Source organism: Bos grunniens, chromosome 9 (assembly GCF_055505025.1).
Source record: "Bos grunniens cultivar Pamir isolate PY7600 chromosome 9, Bosgru_T2T1.0, whole genome shotgun sequence".
Classification (NCBI taxonomy): domain Eukaryota; kingdom Metazoa; phylum Chordata; class Mammalia; order Artiodactyla; family Bovidae; genus Bos; species Bos grunniens.
Genome location: NC_141173.1, coordinates 76,901,313 through 76,923,368, shown reverse-complemented (window position 1 = coordinate 76,923,368; position 22,056 = coordinate 76,901,313). Strand labels below are relative to the sequence as shown.

Below are 22,056 nucleotides of genomic sequence, written 5' to 3'. Positions count from 1 at the left end.
CAGGGCCGGCACCAGGGATACACAGATCATTAAAACAAGGTCTCTCTGTCAAAGAGTTGGCACCCGAGTGGAGAAGGCGGGGATGTAAACAGTTATGAGTCTGAAGCAGCTGAGGTACAAGGTACAAAGGTGGAGCTCAACAGGAAATGCCCACCTCTGCGGGGGAGGGTCAGGGACAGGGTCCTCGGTTGGGTACACGCACTCAAAGAAAGTGCGGCTGTGTGTGTGTGTGTGTGCTCGCGCGTGAGTCGCTCAGTCGTATTCGACTCTAGAATACTGGAGTGGGTTGCCATTTCCTTCTCCAGGGGATCTTCCCCATCCAGGGATCAAACCCCGGTCTCCTGCGTTGCAGGCAGATTCTTTGCCATCTGAGCTACGAGGGAAGCCCTTAGGATTACCAGGGAAACTCTTGGGGGAGGGTAAGGGACCGAGTGCTCGGTTCGGTACACGTGCTCAAACACGCGCTCAAACGGAGTGCGACAATGACCCATGTACAGTTTGAACGCTCATCTCAAATGGCTGGAAACTTAAATACAGTATTACTGAAAATCAGACCACGATCCGACTTCAGGGGTTGAATACATAACTGGTGATGCGCAGATTAAAATGTGTACACCTTGAAGCACTGAGAAGAAAAGCGTTGGATGTGAGGGGACCAAGTGAGAGGAGGAGACGAGACTGTGGCTCCCCGAGGCTCCAGGCCGCTCGCAGGCAGGGTTAGGCTCACCCACACCCGCCGTAACCTGAGCCCGGCCCCGCCTCCCCAGCGCGCGCCCTGGCCGGCCGGCAGAACAGGTCCGGGCGGCGCGCTCTGAGTCACCGGAATCTAGGTGGGGCGGGCGCCGCGCCCCGGCTGCCAGCCCCGAGCCGCGTCCTCCAAGAGCCGCCTCCTCGCGGCCTCTTCCCTTTTGTCGCGCTGCCCGCGCTCGAGGGCCACTCTCCGCCGGTGTCCGAGCCTCGCGCGCTGCTCTCCTCCCCGCCGCCGCCGTCGAGATGCTGCGCTGCGGCCTGGCCTGCGAGCGCTGCAGGTGGATCCTGCCGCTGCTACTGCTTAGCGCCATCGTCTTTGACATCATCGCGCTGGCCGGCCGCGGCTGGCTGCAGTCGAGCGATGACAGCCAGACGTCCTCGCTGTGGTGGCATTGTTTACTAGAAGTCTGCGACAGCCTCATGACGTATGGTGAGTGCCGCCACCTCCGTGAAGTCCACCGGGCGGCGGCTGGGGCAAGCGCCGGCGCCCAGGGAGTGTGGAAGTCGCTCTAGGGGACTAAACAGGGTCGGGGGGCTAATGGGTGATTCAACAAAAATCTCTTCAGGGCCTGGGTCCATACATCGAACCCGTACAAAATCAAGCAGTAGCAGCCTTGGGTGGCCAAAACCCAGGCTCGACACTGGACGACAGTGACCCTAATTCAAACTACATTTATTCGTACAGCAAAAGGTGATCTCCGCCATTTGAAAAGGGTTTGATGAGTAAATACAACGAACAAAGTATATTTTCTTGGATACCTACTGAAATTTATTCCCATTTCGTGGCCTCCTCCTCTGCTTCTTCTTATGCTTAAAATACAAGTATTAAAAGTGCGCACCTTTATTCGCTATATTACTAAACTTGAACTAAGAGAAAGCTCTTCTTCCTTTAAAAAATAAAACAAAACAAAAACCTTTTCTGTCAAAGTTTTAGCAGTGATAATTTCAGTAGATATTGCAGTGTTTAACGCTGCAGGGTAATTCTTGTTAGAGGGAGAGTGTGGCTCAAGTCCGGCATTGCTGTTTAGAAAACTTTATTTCAGTTCGATTTGATATCTAAAAAGGAAACACATCTTCTACACTAGTGAAATGAAACGGAGGTGACAAATTTAAAATACTGTAGATAGAGGTTTGTCTTTTTCCAGTGTGGAGGGATTTCCTGCCTACTAGTTAGCTGACAGGACCGGAGCGGAATTTGCCCTGGGCTGGTACCGCCCCCAGCTTACTGGTAGGTGGGAAGAACTGCTGGGGTCTATTGTAATTAGCGACGTGTGTGGGGTCTGAGAAAAGAGGGTTTAAGTAGGAGCGTAATCAGAAGCTTAAAGCCAGGTACTACTGAATGGGGCCTTACCAACTGAGTTTAATAGTTTTAAACAGAAAGAAAGCTATCCTGCTTCCCCCCCCCCATTCTCTGGTAGGGCCTTTGACTTGCCCTCTACCCCTAAACTGGCCCAGGGCTTCAAACCAAATTCTGTTTATCTTGAGGCCCTGTATCAGGGGCTTGGTGCTTTATCTTATCCACTGTGGAATTACTTGGAAGTTCCCACATGGAACCCACCCCATCCCCCATCCCCCACCCACAAAGGAGGCATGGCCCTTGTCAGGAGGTAAATGTAAAGACTAAATGAAATTCCTACTTTCCTTAAAGTCTGTGTTTTTCCTCTCTTAAAGCACAAACAGCCCACCTGGCATGGTTTGTATTACCCACAAGTCTCTTAGGTTTTCGAAGTGAGTTAATTTCTTTGAAATAACATGTCTGTATATTTGGTTAAAATGCAGTCAGGTTCAGTATCTTATAGGGGATTTAGCAGGCCTGCTTAAAACAGGTGTGTTTTTAAACAGACTTTGGTCTTCATGTCTCACTTCAAAGACTAATACAGACCCAACGAATGAATAATCAGCGATGCTGGGCATGTGAATTAAGATTAGTGCGCCAGTCAGGAGAAGGGTGCAGGCAGAGCCTAGATCAGCACTATTGCTGGGACATGATCTGGCCTGCAAGGCTCTGGCTGTGACCACAGCCCTCTTGTGAAACAGGCACAATGCAGTTTTTAATTCTTCTAGACTTGCAAGATGAACTCACCTTCTTAGGGTGTGGCACTTTTAACCTCAGGCTGATTGAGTGCTTTTTATAAAGAAGGGAATAGGCAGGTTCTATTTCTGTTTTCTAATTTTTTAATTAGACAGGAGTCTCAAGCATTAACTTTTTTTAATTGTAAAGAAAGTACAGATCCAGTGAATAGTTGATGTTTCAATTTGATACAGAAATTGGTCTTTGGAAAAGTGCGCTTTTCCAAGTGAGTCTTGAGGAATCTAGTACTGTCTTTGTGATTTTCACAAGTGGGTGGTGGTAGCCTTCACATTCCATTTTAATTATTCCTGACCTTTGCAAAGATAACCAAGTGCCAAGAATGTGATAAACGCAACTTTTGCTCAAGCCCTAGAATCAAGTGATGCACCCAGCATCCTCTGTCAACAGGTGACCGTGGGAAGAAGAAAATAGCTATGAATTCACCACAAGAGGTCCATCCCAGGCTACTGATGTCAAAGATGGTTAGAATGATTATTATACTTCCACTCCATTTCCTGCCAGGGACTGTTGTCTAGTTTTGCCTCACAGGTATAGAAATTGTGTATTTCTACACTTTAGGTCAATTATCTAGGAGTCTGAACTCTTGAGATTTTCAGATAGCTTCAGTAAGTCCTTGCCGAAAAAAATGCATTCACATGAGGTCATACTTTATCTAAAATACAGTGAGCAGTTTACACATACTCCCACGTATGTACAAACATGACGAAGAGTAAGGTTGATGGCTCTAATTAAAATATCTCAGTATAAAGAATTAAGTAAGTACCTCCACTTTTTAAAAATTTCTTGCCATGTACTAAAAAATCTTGTGGTTTACCATTGTAACACTTAAGAAAATATACCTTTGTATTTACAAAGTGCTTCACTATCACTTTTATTTGCTGATATTTATAACATTGATTTATTTTGGTGTTAAAGGCCTAGGTTGTTACTGGTAGGTATCGGCAATAATACTAAATAATATAGGCTTTTTTTCATAAAGGTAAATAGTTCCTCAGAATTATGTAAAAAGCAGAATGTTATATTCTTCACTGTCATTAACAGTTTTAAAAAAAATGATGTATCCACTTCATTTTTCCTAATCAGTAAACGGAATTAAACACTGAACATTTTCTTTTTCACAATAGTTACAACTAAATGGGGCTTCCCTGGTGGCTCAGTGATAAAAAATCTGCCTGCAATGCAGAAGAGGAGGGTTCAGCCCAGAAGATCTCCTGGAGAAGGAAATGGCAACACACTCCAGTATTCTTTTTTTTCACTCCAGTATTCTTGCCTGGGAAATCCCTTGGACAGAGCAGCCTGGGAGGCTACAGTCCATGGGTTTGCAAAAGAGACAGATACAATTTAGCAGCTAAACAACAACAACTAAATAAATACACATACTTGTTTGAATTTTTTTTTTTAAATCAAGGTTTCTAATCCTCAAAAAAAGAAAAGAAAAATCTAGATTTAAATGCTGAAACAGTCATTCAAATTTCATGTATAAAGAAAATGCAAAATTAAATTTGAATCCATGTTCACAGATGATATTTTTGCATTGCTGGCACCTTCTTTTCCAGTTCTAAGAAAGAGTAGATCAGGAGGATATTTTCAACTTCAGAGATGTAGATTTCAAGTCCTAAGCAAGCTCTGACTCATTCAGGGTGGATAGTTATGGAGTTAAGTTTATGGATCAGTTACTGGGATAAGAAAGATGAATTTATGCTCCAAGAACGACAGTGGCAAAGTCTGAGTGGCAGCAAGGGAGAGCCTTTGTCTTTGATCTGAACTCCGAAGGGCAGAGCCTCATTTTTACCAATGATACCACATTGAAAGTTTTTTTTTTTAAACATGAAATCAGCCTTAAGACAAAGAATCAGATTATTATAGGAAATAGTTTTAGGTAATTTAGCCCTATGGCTTTTCAAAGTATGGAAAATGAGAAAAATAAGTACGAAGTTAACGTGTTCACTGGGTTAAATTCAACTTAAAGGATTTCATTTTGAGATTATATTCTTGTGGCTTATGAAATTAGGCATTAGTAGATAGATTAATCTTTTATGGGCATGTGTTCATATTCTTATATGGTAAAATAAAAAGTTGGACACTCAGGTGATTTTCATGATTTTATATATGTGTTGATTTATAAAATCTAGACATCTAGGAACCAGTGATCTTGCCCAGTTTACTCCACATTTGCTGTGCTTAGCAATAACTACCAGAGAGCCTCAATTCCTTTTTAGTGACCTAATTTGTCTTTTCTCCCTATAAATGGGCACAGACTCCTAGACTGTCAGAATTGGGAGGGACGAAGAGCGCGCCTACTCGAGATTTCTCCAAAGCCTGCCCGTCAGCATCCCCTGTGATTGATCTGAGCTTTCACCCTTTGTTCAGCAACTTAACTCTCTCCACCATGCTTGTTTGTTTAAAAGTACCTCTCTTAGTGGCAGTGCTATATAACACAAGGAGCCCAGCCTGGTACTCTGATGACCTAGAAGGGTGGGATGGGAGGGGCGAGGGAGGCTGAAGAGGTACGGAATGTATATATATAATTATGGCTTATTTGCATTGTTGTATGGCAGAAACCAATACAACATTGTAAAGCAATTATCCTTCAATTAAAAAAAAAAGTACCTCTCTTAACGCTGACAAGACCTGATGTGCTTTTCTGTAAATTCTCCTTTTTAGCCTTCTAACAGCAGACAGATTTTCAAACATTTAAGGGTAGATCCCAGATTTGCTGCTAGTTACCTTTTCTGAGTTCATACACAATTTCCTGTATTTTCCCATCTTCCTGTGTAGGATAGTTTCCCCACTCAGACTTTAAAAGAAGATGGTAAAGGAGTTCTGCAAAGACCAATAGGCAAGAGTTATCATCTGGCTCAGTTTAGGGGAGTGGGAATGTGGAGAATGTAAAGAATCTCACACCTACCGTGGAATCCCCCCCTCCCCCAGTAACCCCCGCCCCCACCATTCTTCCTTTAAGCCATTCCTTTCCTGCCTCCAAACCTTGCAGGATTGCTCTTCCTATGCCGATTTATTTGGAGGTCTGTTCTGAGTTATCCTCTAGATTTTTACTACTAATGTGTCGTAGACCATCAGCATCTGCATTATTGGGGAGGTTATTGGACACTCAGTATCTTAGGCCCATCTACTGAATTGGAATCTGTATTTTAACTCGGTCCCCAGGTGACTGATTCATCAGCACTTTTAAGTTTCAGAAGCACTGGTCTGTATTACTGCGAGTCTCCTCAATGAATAGGCAACAGTCTTTTTGAAATTATCATCCACCCAGCTTATGTTTATTTGTAGGTAGCATCTTTTTATATTTTTAATTTTGGTCTTATCCAGTTTCCAGTTCTGCTTGTGTATGACATTAAGAACTTTATAGAAGCAATAGAAAGAAATCGGACAAAATCTCAGATTCACTAGGTAGGGTTTTCTGTCTTGTTCATAGATGAATCTTTTGTTCTGGAAAGGAGCCGTCCTCCAGTTGGGTGACAGTTTGAGTAAGGGGCTAGGCCACAGTAGGTTCCGGTCAACATTTGTTGCTGTGTGCTCTGCCCAGTCGCTTCAGTCATGTCCAGCTCTTTGCCATCCTATGGGCTCTAGCCTGCCAGGCTCCTCAGTCCATGGGATTCGCCAGGCGAGAATACTGGAGTGGATTGCTATGCCCTCCTCCAGGGGATCTTCCTGACCCAGAGATAGAACCCATGCTTCCTGCATTGCAGGCCGATTTTTTATTACTGAGCCACTAAGGAAACCTCAATATTTGGTGCCCACATGTAAAACTCCTGAAGAATGCAGCAAATCCATTAAAAGAAATACTAATTTGGGGTGAAAAAGTCATGACAGTCTCCAAAATATCACCCACAATAGTAGTAGTGCTCTCCTTGTCTTAAAATAAAATTTTTTTTTTCTTTTCCACAAACTTAAGTTTGATTTATGATTTCTAGCTTGATGTTCGAGGTATTTACTTATTTTACTTTTATTGCTCTTTTTTTTTTTTATTGCTCTTTTCTTATCAGTTGATCTTATTGGTCTTTTCCCGGCTGTGTTTGCCTTGTAATGTCGTATTTTAGTATATAATCTCTGGAAAAAGATACAGCATTCTTCCTCATACAAAAAATTTAAAAAGATTTCCTAGAAAAAACTCAGAATTTCATTAGTGATCAGCGAATGGTTTCCATTGTTGATTTAATGTTGAATCTTTGCAAGAAATAGCAAAATTTGATAAGCCATTCTTCACCTAAATGGATCTTTAATGAATCTTATTTAAAAGTGGATTTATAATATTGTTGGTTTCTTTGATAACATGAATTTCTCCAAGTGGTATTTAGAAAATAAACTTATGACAGAATAAATTATGAATACATATGAAACACCAAATTTGTCCTCCTCTAAGAAAACAAACAAACAAAATTCCTGCATAGAAACTCTGTTTACCTGAAATACAGCATGCTATTGTGGTCTCAATTCAGAGAAAGGTAACTGACAACTTCCCCAACCCCTGCACACACACACACACACAGATTCTGCTTATTTGAATTTAATGATTGTATTTAATTGAATTTAATGATTGACAGTAACCATGAAAAAAATAAACTATAGAAATGAGACTACAGTTGATAGTAGTCTCATTTCTCATGAAACTTACATGCTTCTTTTTGGCAGTGCTGCAATCTATCTTTATAAGGAGATCAATCATCTAAGTTGTTCTCAAATTTTAGTATGGATGTAACAAATGCCAATAAAATACAGATTAGGAAAGGCAATAAAATTTACTATATAAAATATTAATGAAGGACAGAGTTATATTCAGAATAGATGAAGATGGATTGTCTTTGAAGAACTGAGGAACATCTGTTGAATCATGAAAGAAGTAGCTTTAGGACAAGTTTTAAAAAGTGATGTTTTTTTCATTGGGGCTGGTAAATAGGTATAATTTAGATCAAGGTATAATATAAAATATAAATAGTTCTCAAAAGGGTTTGGTAAATTTGGGAATATTAGGCTCATTCTGGGTAATTAAGGGAGACCAAAGGTACTTAGCCTATAGACTTAACTTTTTAAAGTGTATGTCTTGGAAAATTGCCATGTTGTAAGTCTACATGTAAGTCTAAATCTGAGCAGGAGGACCCTGCTCAGATCTGATAGGGTCCATCTCACCATCTTACAACAAAATAGTCATTAACATGAGAGCAGATTGCCTTCCTTGTTATCCATCCGTCAGGACCTTCAAAACCGTGTTAAGATTTATATCTCAAATTATAGTTAAGTGATTCACTGTGGGTGTTTCCACGCTACAAGGAGCAAGTTTTACATGTTCTACTTCCAAGGCAGCCTTTCTCCAGACAAAATGTTACTGAAGTGTCCATTTTGATTTCTCTCAGACTCAGCATTTTAAATAAGCAAGACGCTAATTGAGTTGATTTAACATAGCATAGAAAGAGTTATTAAAATGATCTGTTTATCTTTACATTCACCTGTTGGTTTTAGGTGAATTCGCTTACTATTTCTTTAATTTCTTTCAAGTACCTGAAACTAAATGTAAATTACAGCTATAGTGTCAGAGGAAGTAGTAATAGCAATAATTTAACTTTGTATTAATTTTCCTCAAACAGGTAAAATGATTGATATTACTCTTTAGGCAATATCATACATTATTTAGCTATAGTTTAAAAACCTTAATCTGTAATTGTCAAAGTTTGATTATTAAATATGTTCCCTGTTAGGATTTTTTTTCTGTTTTTATTGAACACTCACATTCTACTGTACAATTGATCTTCATAATGCTTGTATTCCTCTGTGTGCATATACAGATGTACTGCCTTTTCACTGAACAGTTACAAACCTGTGAATTCAACTTAAAAGGAAAAATCAGTGTCTGCTTATTTGAATTTAATGATTGTATTTAATTGAATTTAATGATTGGCAGTAGCCATGAAAAAAATCTATAGAAATGAGACTGTAATTGGCAGTGGGTCACATACTGAAAGTTGCATGCTCCTTTCTGGCAATGCAACAGCTGTTCTTATAAGAAGATTAATCATCTATCTTAGTTGTTCTCAAACTTTAGTATATTAGTAAAGAAACACTAGTAAGATGCAGATTCCTGGGCACTATCTTTTCAACTGTGATTCAGTGTGTCTGGAGGGACACACAGGAAGCCATCTTTTCTATAAGCACCACTGATGGTTTTGTGTCAGTGGTCTATGGTGTAGACTTAGAGATGGTCTTAGCTGTTCTTTCCAAAGATGGCTTCTCTTCTCTGGAAAGTTACCTTACCCAAAGGACAAGGCAAAAGTGAAAAAAGAGAATTAATTACTCAATTTCACATTCTGGCTTTATCTATGTTGCTTTTAAAATAAAACATTTCTTTTTACCTTGGTCCTAAAATCTCCTATTGATCTCACAGAAAGAGCAGGACTTAGAAGAAAGTAGTAAAAATTATAAACAAAACTGGACCCACTCATGGACTGTCATGCCCCTGACAGTGCCACTAAAGGGTCATTTGTGTGAAAACATAATATTTGAGCATGTAAAAAAAAAAAAAAAAAATGAGCATGTGTCTTCTACTTGAAAGAAAGTGAAAGTTAGTCACTCATTTGTGTCTGACTTTTTGTGATCCCATGGCCTGTAGTCCACCAGCTTCTTCTGTCCATGAGGATTTCCAGGCAAAAATACTGGAGTGGGTTGCTGTACCCTCCTGCAGGGGATCTTCCTGACCCAGAGATCAAATCTATGTCTCTTACGTCACCTGCATTGACAGGCAGGTTCTTTACCACTAGCACCACCTGGGAAGCCCTAATGGTAGTAGAGGCGGGGTATAAACAGGGTTCCCAAGCCTTTGTTCTTTCTGCTAGTCGTTTGGTTTGTCTACCGTTGACCAGTCTAGTGACCAAAATCAAGTGAGGGTATGTTTGCCAGCCAAGCTGTATTCAAGTTGGAGTAGGACCAGCACTGAGGTGCATGCAACTCTCCTTTTCAAATTCAATAAAGAAAAACAGGTTAAGGGTGCATGTTCATTCATTAATGAATGAGTGGACAGACATAATGTGGGCTCTCCATACAGTAGAATAATTATTGGTCATAAAAACAAATGAAGTCCTGATCCATGCTGCTACAATACGGATGAACCTTGAAAACATGCTAAGTGAAAGCACAGGACAGTCCCAAAGGCCACATAGTATTAAACTATACCTCCGTTTATAAGCACTGTACAGGTTATACAAATTTATAGAGACAGAAAGTAGATTAGCGGTTGTTGGAAGCTGAAGGAAGAAGGGAGGGGGAGGTGACTGCTAATGGTCATGGGGTTTCTTTTTGGAGTGATGAAAAGTTTTGGAATTGTAAATGGTGATGGCTGCATAACCCTGTAAATATAGTAAAAACCACTGAATTGTACACTTTAAATGGATGAATTTTCTAGCATGTAAATCGTATCCCCAAAGAAAAAAAGAGTCATATTCTGGCTTCAGACAGGCTAGAAATCAGACTTGGCTGCCAGCTCTGTGACTGTAGGCAGGTTATCTGGACTCTCCAAGCCTCAGTGTAATCTCACTTCTAAAATAGAAATAATAACAGAATGTGAACCTTGAAGAGTTATCCTGAGAATTCAGAGAGTTAAACCATGGCAGGTCCTTAGCTCCATGCCTGGCACAGAGTGATTACTTCATACATGTCAGTTACTACCTCTGGAGAGAAAGTTGTGTGGGAAAGAGATTTTACAAATTGGTGCAGGTTGAACAGGAAGAGTGATTGGCTGGAATCCTTAGCTGGGAAGTCATGGCTTTTCTCTTCCTGTAGGCGCAGAGCAGAATGAGCCAGGGCTGGAGCTGCCCACATCCATCTTTGAAACCAGAACTCAATTTCCATCTCATCCCGATTGTTTTTAGGGTACATGTCAATAACTGAGAATTATTGTGCAACAAATTCTGAATACTTCAGAAAAAATTTATGCAAAAATTTAGAAAGGTTGTTTGTACCTAAACTTGTATAACAATCATACCTACTTTACAATTAAGTTGTTTTATTTCACATCTCTGCCTCGGCATAGGTACTCGGTTTTCAAAAATTATTTTTTCATGGAACCAAATCTTAATACAAAACAATGATCCTTTTAAAGGTAATTGAAACAGTTCCTGAAGAGATTATAACTTGGATTGTTCAATACCAAAAATGTTGTTTATTGGGTTGTACTGGATTAGAACTTGAGTTAATCTTTTAAATATACCTGTTTACATGGCCAATTTATTCACTTATTAAATGAGATACAGTTTAATGATGTCTACCTTTCATTTTGGAGGTATAAACATTTGCCCCCAAACAGAGGGGTAAGGCATTACTGTATATCACTATATTAATGTCCTACCTACGAATCGCCTATTCTTCCCTTAAAATATGGAGACGTTTAAGTATTATTGAAAGAAAAACTGTTCTTCCACCCAAATATAATTATTAAAAAGAAAAAAAAACTGTTGATGCTTTGTTAAGTAATTTTTAAATTTGGCAATGTCTGTCGTATTAATGACCGTTTGTTTTTCCTTGTAGCTTGGGGAAGGGCAGCCGCCGCTATGCTGCTCTGCGGTTTCATCATCCTGGTGATCTGCTTCATCCTCTCCTTCTTTGCCCTCTGTGGACCCCAAATGCTTGTCTTCCTGAGAGTGATCGGAGGCCTCCTGGCCCTGGCTGGTAAGACTGTGCGCCAGCAATTCTTCATTCCTATCTGCAGTGAACATCGATATAGTAATGTCCAAGCCACAGTGAAGATCCCTGACAGCACAGTTTCTGATCTGCTCTCAGAAAATGCGTCCCCAAAGGCAGAAGTAACAGAGGATGTGCTTTAAGATCTTGATCCCTTTCCTCTTCTGCCTGAGATAGCGTTCCAGTTCCAGGTCCCTCACCCAAGTGAGGAAGGTTGTCACTCTATCTGCGGTTGTCTCTCATAGATGACCTCGAGTCCCTGCTCCCCGAGGGGCCAGGGCTGTGTCGCCCCTGGAAGGGCAGTCTCCATGGTGGTCCCAGACTGGCCTGCCATGAGCTGCATGCTTAGGGGATTGAAATGTCCCTGAACCATTGCACTTGGTGAAGAAGTTTTGCAGTCTTAGGATGTGGTGTATCATGGAAGGGTCCTCTGCAATTTAGATTTTGTAGAAATTGATCTAAACCATGTGATGAAACAAAATGGGTAAATAACTATATTTTACATGTATTATGGCACATATTAGAGAAAAATGCAGAAAAGTGTTCCTTTAGTGTAGGACACAATGATTTGCACTAAATGACAGGCTTAACCAGTGAAAGTTTGCTATTTTAAGTAGACAAGAAGCAGAGAAATGGTGATCCGCACCAAGGTTGCCCTTCAGGAGTTGCCAAAGGAGAACATTTTAAGTTGGGAAACAGAAGCAACAAGTCAAGATATGGAAACATCTATAGCCTTTCTAGTGATTAAAAAAAAGAAATGGAAAAACTAGCTTTTCTTTAAAAAAAAAAAAAGAAACAGAAAACTAGTTAAGAATAAATCTGTGGAGCTAGTAGAAAAAAATTAAGGTGAAAGGAAAGTGGTGGTGAGAACTATCCACTCCTGGACATACTCCTGGAAGCACAGCCAACTTACTGGTCCCTCTGTGAAGAGCAGCGTCTGAGTGTCACAGAGCTAAAATTTGCTCATACCTTAAGTCATGGCAATGCACACATGAAATACTAAGTTAAAAAGTGCATGGCATAGCATTGTGTTCAGTCGCTCAGTCATGTCAGACTCTTTGCAACCCCATGAACTGCAGCATGCTAAGCTTCCCTGTCCTTCACTATCTCCCAGAGTTTGCTCAAACTCATGTCCATTGAGTCAATGGTGCCATCCAACCGTCTCAACCTCTGTCATCCCCTTCTCCTCCTGCCTCAGTCTTTCCCCGCATCAGGGTCTTTTGGCATAGCTTATGGCACAGCATAGCATGTGTATACTCATTAGTGCTTTATAGAATTATGCATGTTCATTGAAAAAGACTACAAAGTAATCTAATAAAGCTCCTTTTATTTTTAAGCAATTTAAAATGTTAATGCATGATTAATAATAATTGTAACAATGTGACTCTTATATTAAGAGTTTAGAAATCTTTTTGACATGTTTCCCTGCCTGTATCTTCCCTTTCACTTTTTCAAAGCACTGTGATTATTCTCTTCTTTTACTTTTATTCTCCTAGCCTGGAATGGTCTTCTTCCTGCCCTCCATCTCTTCATTTCTATTTATTCTTCAAATTTCCCTTCCTCTGCAGGCTTTTCTACTGATTCTCCCATTGATCATTCATAGCATTGGTTCATTGTTTCATTTAGTCATTCATTTATTGAATGAATATTCCAAAAGTATGTTATCAAATGTCAGTATTGAGTTCTAACTCTGTATGTGTTTGCACACACATGTGTATATATATATTATTTTTGCTACCACTGAAATATTAAATGTTTGGCACAGGAAATGCTAAGATGAAAAAAAATAGGCTCTTCTCTACCCTCTTCTTTCTATTGCACACCACAGTTTAGCAATTTTTACTTTAGTATATATAATGCTTACACAGGTACTATGGAATGATTCTCTAATATTCTGTCTGTATTTCATATATTCAGTATTCTGCTCAGTGCCAGGTATCTCTGACACAAAGTATTCAACTATCTTTTTTGGCTCATGATTAACTAGATTCTCCCAGCCCCTTTTATCAGCATTATTTAGGTGGATTTAACACTTAATTTTAAGGCAAAAATGTTGAGGAAGAGGAATTAATCTGTAGTTACCATGCATTCATACTTGGGATTTTTTTTTCCTTCCTTTTAGCTGTGTTCCAGATCATCTCCCTGGTAATTTACCCTGTGAAGTACACTCAGACCTTTAACCTTCACCTCAACCCTGCTGTCACTTACATCTATAACTGGGCCTATGGCTTCGGGTGGGCAGCCACTATTATCCTGATCGGCTGTGCCTTCTTCTTCTGTTGCCTCCCCAACTATGAAGATGACCTGCTGGGCAATGCCAAGCCCAGGTACTTCTACACATCTGCCTAAGGTGGGGAATGAGCAGAAGAACATCACTGCTGCTGAGATAGATTCCAGAGAAAGAAACTGTTTTCCCCCGGAATACTTTGAACCTGTTTTGGGGACAATGTTCATATCATTAAACTATGGTCAAAATGCTAAAATAATCTTGGGAAAGTGTTTCTTAAATGGTGTTATAGTTTCATATTCATCTTTTTTATATATGTTTTGTAGTGTTAAGTAAGACTTACTTCTTTTAATTAATTACCTGATTATTAAGTTGGCTAGAAGGTTCATTCAGGCTTGCCCATAAGACTGATGGGAAAACCTGAACTCACTTTTTGGCCAACTCAATACTAATATGCCAATGTTTCCTTATATCTAGCAATACCATTGATATTGCATTTGTAAAAGAATATGAGTATGAAAGTAACCACATAATTTATAAGGTAAAAATGAGAAGGCTTCAAAGATTTGAGTAAATCTGGTTAGGTTTCTGTTTTTCCCAGATGGAATGGATTGGGTCTATTAAGGACTGAGGAGAAGAAGATACTGGTAAAAATCGTCAGTGACTAAATATTCTAAAAGAAACGCAAAAAAAATTTTTTTCCAGCCTTTGGCTATTCAGAGAAACAAAATTGGCTCCTAAATGCATGTCATTTGTGAGAATTTCTAATGAATATCATGAATAATTGATTTGGGGCTAAGCTTTCCATTAACTTAATATGACATCTAGGAAAGTATTCTTTCATGGCCAAAACCTGTTGCAGTAGTATGGCCTCCTTAAGCAGTGAAATCTTAAGATGAAATTTTCTCTTTTAAAGTGGTTCATAGGGTGGGGGTGTGGTAGAAAGCTACTAGTAATTCTGTGCTCTTTGGTGTCTATATGCTCTAGACCAGAGTAGACTGGATGAAAAAATGGACTGGTCTAATTCATTATGACCTTTAAGTAGTAGGTTGTTCAGTAAAGCATTAGGAGGGCCATTCCCATCACAAAAGTAACATTAAACAGCCTAAAGAGAAGACATGGCTTGAATTTTTCATCTTTGGCTTGATCAGGTTCTAATCATGTAGACACAGCTTCTGATAGATTGCAACTGTAAGCAAAAACTTAAATATGGTTAAAAACCTGGTTTCCCTTGGTAAACAGATTAAAAATATCTGATGTAAAACGTTTAACAGGATAATTCAGGAATGTGGGATTTCTCTGACTTGCAAATATGATATATCACATGGAATATTATTATTTTTTTACTATTAGTACTTACATAATGAAAACCAATTCATTTTATATATCAAATTATTTTGTAAGTTGTAAAAATAGCAGTTGCAGTTTTATTATGAACTTTTCTCAATAAACCAGGTGATCTTATCTTGTTTCTAGTTTGCAGTTTTTTTGGTTTTGCTTCTCCCCTCATTCCCCCAAATCTGGGGGAAGGGAATTTGTAAAAGATGTTTTGAGCGGGGTAGTAAGGACATTGGATAAAGTGAAAAGTTGCTTTTATCATTTTCAAGTTTTAAAATGAACATTAAAAAACCCCACAATTTTGGATGAATTTTAATGGATTCTAGTAGTTTACTCTCTAAACTACTTCCTCAATGACCAATACCTAGGACACCAATATCAAACAGTATTTATCCAGCGCTGCCATCAGAGGGAATGGACCAAGAGCCTCTGGGTAGGTCCAGATACACCGAACATTAGTGTGGTTTCGCTGATGGTTCTCCTGTCTTCTGTGGCACAGCTTCCTGCTTGAGATGGAATCTTCTTCTACTCAGGTCATGGGACCACAAGCAGTCTCTTTACTTCTTTTCTCTTGTCCATCTTCCATTTTCTGGTTGTTTTTTTTTTTTCCCCATGATGGCTCATAGGTGAATTCTACTCTATTATATATAAATGTGAAGAAGGGTTTCCAAGTAGCAGGGTGGGAGGAGGATATTTTTTCTTAGTGCTTCTGTCAGCCACTGGCAGTGACTTTTTCTTCTATGGTTTTCAAAGTTTAAGGTGATCGTTTCATAAATTTGACCACAAGACTACAAGAATTTGGTCTGGGTGATTCTTTACACCAAAAGTTAAAAAAAATCTATGACAAGGTTTGAAATGATCAAATTAACTATTTGATCCATTTACAAAGATAATGGATATCTAGAGATTCAGAAACTGGATCTCTCATTAGACATGAAAATGACTCAGATACAGGCCCTCTCTAAAGCAAGCACTCTTATCTTTGGATTTTGTTCCCAACCAGCTTCCTTCTTTCTCTCCTTAATAAGTAACACACTAGATCCTAGTGATGCACATTTAGGAAAAATTACAGCTTCCTGGAATCCATGGTCTGTATTAACAGACATTTCAACAGAAAAGAAATGTCTGTGACAGAAGAAACATTATTACTTTACTTAAAATGTGCCACTTCTTTCAGCCTTGTTCCAGTGTAGAGACCCTCCATTCCTTCTTAGTTCACATTCATTAGGACAGAAACCTTTATGTTATAAACAGAGCAGGAGAATTCTAGGGAATTCCAGAGAGGAATAGAGAATTTGAGAAGCCATCTCAAGACTAGAAATGTACTGAATGAGATTTCCCATGATCAAGCTGAACTGGTTTCTGGCCCTGTAATTATTATACTGAATCTCCACCCATTAAACAAGCAGTTCTAGGTTCCCAAACAATTATCTCATGCTCACACTAGAAGTAATCAGATACGCCAAGTGCCTTTTACCATTGACTGTAACAAAAGGGTAATGTGTCAGGGACTTTTCAGTTGTCACACAGGGTAACTATGGAGTGTAATTACTTTTAGCTTCAAAATCATACACTGCAGGACTGACATTAAGATTTGATAGGTTTTCTTTTCTTAAGGTAATGAAAAGAATGGAAAAATATAGTCATAATAACTTAGGTTGATTTTTTGCTACAAGCTCCTGCTGACAGTCCTGTTAATATAATAAACACAGATGCTGACGACTTGTTTTCCTAAGAATACCTGAAAAGGGCATATTTTAGTTTCATCCCACTGCTGGCTTTTGTTAGCTATGCTGGAATTCATAGCTTGAGTAGTTTACCACCCCTCATGCCTCAACCTCGTCTGTAAGATTATTGCTATGATCCTTTTTCTTTCAAAATTCTCTGATTTGGTGTGTTTGTTTGTGTTGCTCCTCATTTGTTGATTTACTCACATATTCTTGGGAAAAGGAAAAGGGATTAAGTGATGCTATTTTTTGGTGTGTTTTTTCAAGTTGATTTCCGTAACTAGAGACAAATGATTAACATTTTCTTAATATTGTGATGGATTTTTTTTCTTTAATTGAAAATCAAAGGATATTCTTTTCATTGGAAGATCTACTAAATAAGTGCCTCTAGATTCTTATTATGAGCATAAGTAATCCTGAAGCCTAGAAGCAAATATTTATTTGTATTTTAGGGAGCTTCTGATTCAAGATGGTAGAATGAACTGTCTATTAAATAATCACTTCTGACCAGGATAGAAAAAAAAAATGTAGAATAGTAAACAGGTGCCAGAGGGAATAAATCCATAATTAAAGAGGGATATATACCTGACTAGAGATTCTGTCAAATTTCTGGAAGATGGAAAATGAGTGACATTGTCAACATATCAGTGGAGCTGCCAGTCAGAACCAACTCAAGCTGGCTGTCAGGGAAGTAACAGCTGTGCTGCTGCTAAGTGCCAAAGAAGTGCCAAGCTTGGTGTTGGCAAGGAAAAGTAGGACCAGGAGAGGAGGAGGGTGTAAATCAGGGGGATTAGTTAGAAGTCAGCCCCATGAGGAATTTGCCAGTTGGCTTGCCCCCTCTCCCCCCACACCAGGCTGCCACCTGAAACTTTCAGAGTGGAAGAACCCGAGGATATCGTTACACTTCCTAACCAGCTTCCTCTAAGTGCTTCCCATGTACTAACCCATATAAACCTGGCCTAGACCCTCTGATATGAACTTAATGATCTGAGTTGTTCAGAGAAGAAATAAAAGCACAGGAATGTGAAATAATGTTCACAAGGTCAGACATCTAGTAAATAACAACAACAATAACAGATGCAGAACACACCATGTTGTGGTATTGTTTGATGCATTAGAACACAGTCCAGTAGATATTTGGGCTTCTCTGTGGCTCAGCTTGTAAAGAATCCGCCTGCAATGCAGGAGACCTGGGTTTGATCCCTAGGTTGGGAAGATCCCCTGGAGAAGGGAAGGGCTACCCACTCCAGTATTCTGGCCCGGAGAATTCCATGGACTGTATAGTCCATGGGGTCACAAAGAGTCGGACATGACTGAGCGACTTTCACTTTCCCAGTAGGTATTGATACTATTATGAGGATTTCAGGCTTCCCCCTCCTCCCATTGTGTTGGTCTGGGTCTCTCAGCCCCTTTCATTCTCCATACTCCAGGAGGGTTCTGCTTTTCTATGTGTTTTGGGGGACATTTTATAATGGAGAAGTATGGAGAGTGTAAAGGTCCCAGTGAGGGCTGGTTCTTCATAGAGAATTGGGCATGAGTGAGGCAGATGAGGGAAATTCATGGCAAAGAGAAGAAAGGAATTGAAAACATCTCCGTGGGTCTGTGTATCTCATGGTACCATGTTTGAGAAGCAGAGTTCACACTGTGTTGTTTTCACGGTTGGATTGTACTTCTCTGTGCTTGGACCCTTACCTCATAAGTCATGACTTCATGAACTTCACAGGTATGAGCCATTTTCCAAATCATTCCAGGGATGTGGCTGACATTAGAGGGGCCAGTCTTGATGGAGAGGGCGTCGTAAAGAACAACTGTCTATTTTAGACAGTTTTAATCTTCTTTCTGAAGCACTAGTTTTTAGACTTTCTAAAATGTACTGCTTTTGAGATTACAGATTACTGGTCCTGAGGTACAATTTTTAAAAAGATAATAAGGAAACCAGAATTGAAAGATACACGTGTACCCCAATGTTCATCACAGCACTGTTTATAATAGCCAGGACGTGGAAGCAACCTAGATGTCCATCAGCAGATAAATGGATAAGAAAGCTATGGTACATATACACAATGGAGTATTACTCAGCCATTAAAAAGAATACATTTGAATCAGTTCTAATGAGGTGGATGAAACTGGAGCCTATTATACAGAGTGAAGTAAGCCAGAAAGAAAAACACCAATACAGTATACTAACGCATATATATGGAATTTAGAAAGATGGTAACAATAACCCTGTATATGAGATAGCAAAAGAGACACTGATGTATAGAACAGTCTTTTGGACTCTGGGAGCGGGAGAGGGTGGGATGATTTGGGAGAATGGCATTGAAATACGTATAATATCATATATGAAACGAGTCGCCAGTCCAGGTTCGATGCACAATACTGGATGCTTGGGACTGGTGCACTGGGACGACCCAGAGGGATGGTATGGGGATGGAGGAGGGAGGAGGGTTCAGGATGGGGAACACATGTATACCTGTGGCGGATTCATTTCGATATTTGGCAAAACCAATACAATATTGTAAAGTTAAAAAAAAAAAAAAAGATAATAGACTCATCCATACACTGCATAGAATGTTGTGCACCTTCATTGTGTACCAGATACTTTGAAATATGTATTACCGAAAACATGGTGAACAAATGATATTCACATAGAACAGAGTACATCAATAGTTTCTGTTATACTGTGGAATATTCTTCATCAGAAAAATAATTTTGACATCTAAATTCATTTGAAAAGGGGATGACTTTGAGTAAGAATATTCCTATGATTGTGCAGTAAGGATATAATTAGAACCGCAGCAGTGGCTCTGAAGTCTCCTGCCAGGGGCAGGAGAAGGCTGTTTAGGAAGCTGGGATAAAGAGATTCAGTGCCAGCTCTTGCTTTTGAAATCCCTCCTCTTTTCCTTGCTCTTTCTGTAACAGTTATTTTTGCAGCAGTTTTTAAACCACTCTCCGTAGAGTGGTTTCAGGTTTTAAAATTCCTGAAGACAGACCAAGCTTGGGACTCACTGGTGGATGATCAGAGAGCCCTTTGCTTTTGGAGACCATTCTTCAGTGAGCTTGACTTGTCTGGTCACCCTTCCAGTGCATTGTTCTTGGATTTCTCAAGTATCTGGGTGTGTCTTCAGGGTGTGGCAGAAATAACACACCTCAAGTGTGGGAAGAGAAAAAGCCAAAAAGGGAGATTAAAAGAGGTTTAGATTCTGTGCCATTAATGATGTTCCACTTATACTATTCTGTGTTTCATTGTTAATTTTACAACCTGCTCTCTCCAACTGCAGAAATAAAGGAGAACTCAGAAGTGTGTGTGTGTGTGTGTGTGTTTAAAGATAGTTCTCTGCTAAAGAAATGGAATCCTGTTGATTTAAATGGCTTAAGATTGTCTTAGTGATAATGAGTCATCAGATAATCCTAAGAGATGGTTGTATAATGGTTTGCTTAGCCAGTTTTTCCAGCACAAAGATTCAAGGGAACTAACTTGCTAGTATCAACTATTTATGAATAAGTTAAGAGGGAACTCAAATGGAAACTCTGAATGTAATCATTAAAAGTAAATTGCCAAGTGAGGCTTTGAAAGTAAATTTCATGTGTGAATCCTGTTTCCCTGTTCTATGCTTTCTGTTGAGTGGATATTTTTAACTTGATATGCTTCCATGAAAATTCAGATTTTCAAATTACACCTCACTCAATTCCTGGTCCGGCAGCACCTCAATGTGTGTGTGTGTGTTAGTCACTGAGTCATGTTCGACTCTGTGACTGCATGGACTGTAGCCCACCAGAATCCTTGGAATTCTCCAGGTAAGAATACTGGAGTCGGTTGCCAGTCGGTTGCCTGAGGGATCGAACCCAGGTCTCCCACATTGCAGGCAGATTCTTTACCATCTGAGCCACCAGGGAAGCCCAGCACCTCAATGAAAGTGAAAGTGAAGTTGCTCAGTTGTATCTGACTCTTAGGGACCCCATGGCCTGTAACCTGCACCAGGCTCCTCTGTCCATGGGATTCTCCAGGCAAGAATGCTGGAGTGGGTTGCCATTTCCTTCTCCAGGGGATCTTCCTGACTCAGGGATCGAACCCAGGTCTCCCACATTGCAGGCAGACACTTTACCCTCTGAGCCACCAGGGAAGTCCTTTTTCAACAACAACCAAAACTGGTTTCAGTGCAGATGTAGAACATTGATAAACTGAAGTATGTATAAGAAGCTGGCTTTTGCCATGATTAATTTCATGTTGACAAAATTTACTATTGGAATAATCTCTTCTGAAGATATCTAGGGGGTCAGAAATTGGATCTCAAGACTAGAGACATAAACATGATAAAAATGAATTCCTGACTGACCCCAAACACACAGAAACCACTTTTGTAAATTAGCCTTCTGGTCCTCTTTCTGGAGGGATTGTCCCAGTAGGGATCTTAGTGCTCAGGGAAAGAATAGATGCAGCCTTCCACCAGAAGCACCCTGAGCCAGGGGCCCCTGTGCAGGACGCAGCTGCACAGTGCCATCAGCCGGCCCTGGCTATGCAGACATCCCAACACCACAGTAGAACAGTCCTCACTCCAAAGAGGAGCCCTGGTGTAGATGAACATTACTTAATGGAATTGAGAAGTCAGCCAAGCCTTCCTCATCCCCTCTGCACACATCTCTCTCCAGATGTTCTTCTATAAGACATCAGGGATTTCAGTCAGTTCAGTTCAGTCACTCAGTCGTGTCTGACTCTTTGCCACCCCATGGACTGCAGCACGCCAGGCCTCCCTGTCCATCGCCAACTCCTAGAGTTTACTCAAACTCATGTCCATTGAGTCAGTGATGCCATCCAATCATCTTGTCCTCTGTCATCCCCTTCTCCTGCCTTCAATCTTTCCCAGCATCAGGGTCTTTTCAAATGAGTCAGTTCTTCGCATTAGGTGGCCAAAGTATTGGCGTTTCAGCTTTGGCATCAGTCCTTCCAAAGAATACTCAGGACTGATTTCCTTTAGGATGGACTGGTTGGATCTCCTTGCAGTCCAAGGGACTCTCAAGAGTTCTCTAAAACCACAGGGATTTAGGACCAGTGAAAGTGAAAGTTGCTCTGTCGTGTCAGATTCTTTGTGACCCCATGGACTATACAGTCCATGGAATTCTCTAGGCCAGAATACTGGAGTGGGTAGCCTTTCCCTTCTCCAGGGGATCTTTCCAATCCAGGGATTGAACCTGTAAGGTATAGTTTGGGCAGAGGCAGAAAGAGGAAAGACGACCTCAAT

General features: G+C 40.2%; 1 protein-coding gene across 1 annotated transcript; it reads left to right on the top strand.

The window, feature by feature from the left end:
- The first annotated feature begins 935 nt into the window (after positions 1–935).
- PERP (p53 apoptosis effector related to PMP22) lies at positions 936–15,215 on the top strand. The gene is made up of 3 exons (XM_086316605.1): positions 936–1,180; positions 11,372–11,512; positions 13,647–15,215. Exons 1-3 carry the CDS (start codon positions 994–996, stop codon positions 13,871–13,873), a joined length of 555 nt encoding a protein of 184 aa, XP_086172731.1. The 5' UTR covers positions 936–993; the 3' UTR covers positions 13,874–15,215.
- The last annotated feature ends 6,841 nt before the right edge of the window (positions 15,216–22,056 follow it).

What these genes read in the sequence shown, in the direction of transcription:
- PERP (XM_086316605.1), top strand. Translation starts at nt 994, where the DNA reads ATGCTGCGCTGCGGCCTGGCCTGCGAGCGCTGCAGGTGGATCCTGCCG. An exon ending in CGACAGCCTCATGACGTATG is followed by an intron (nt 1,181 to 11,371) that starts GTGAGTGCCGCC and finishes TTTTCCTTGTAG; the next exon opens with CTTGGGGAAGGGCAGCCGCC. An exon ending in AGGCCTCCTGGCCCTGGCTG is followed by an intron (nt 11,513 to 13,646) that starts GTAAGACTGTGC and finishes CCTTCCTTTTAG; the next exon opens with CTGTGTTCCAGATCATCTCC.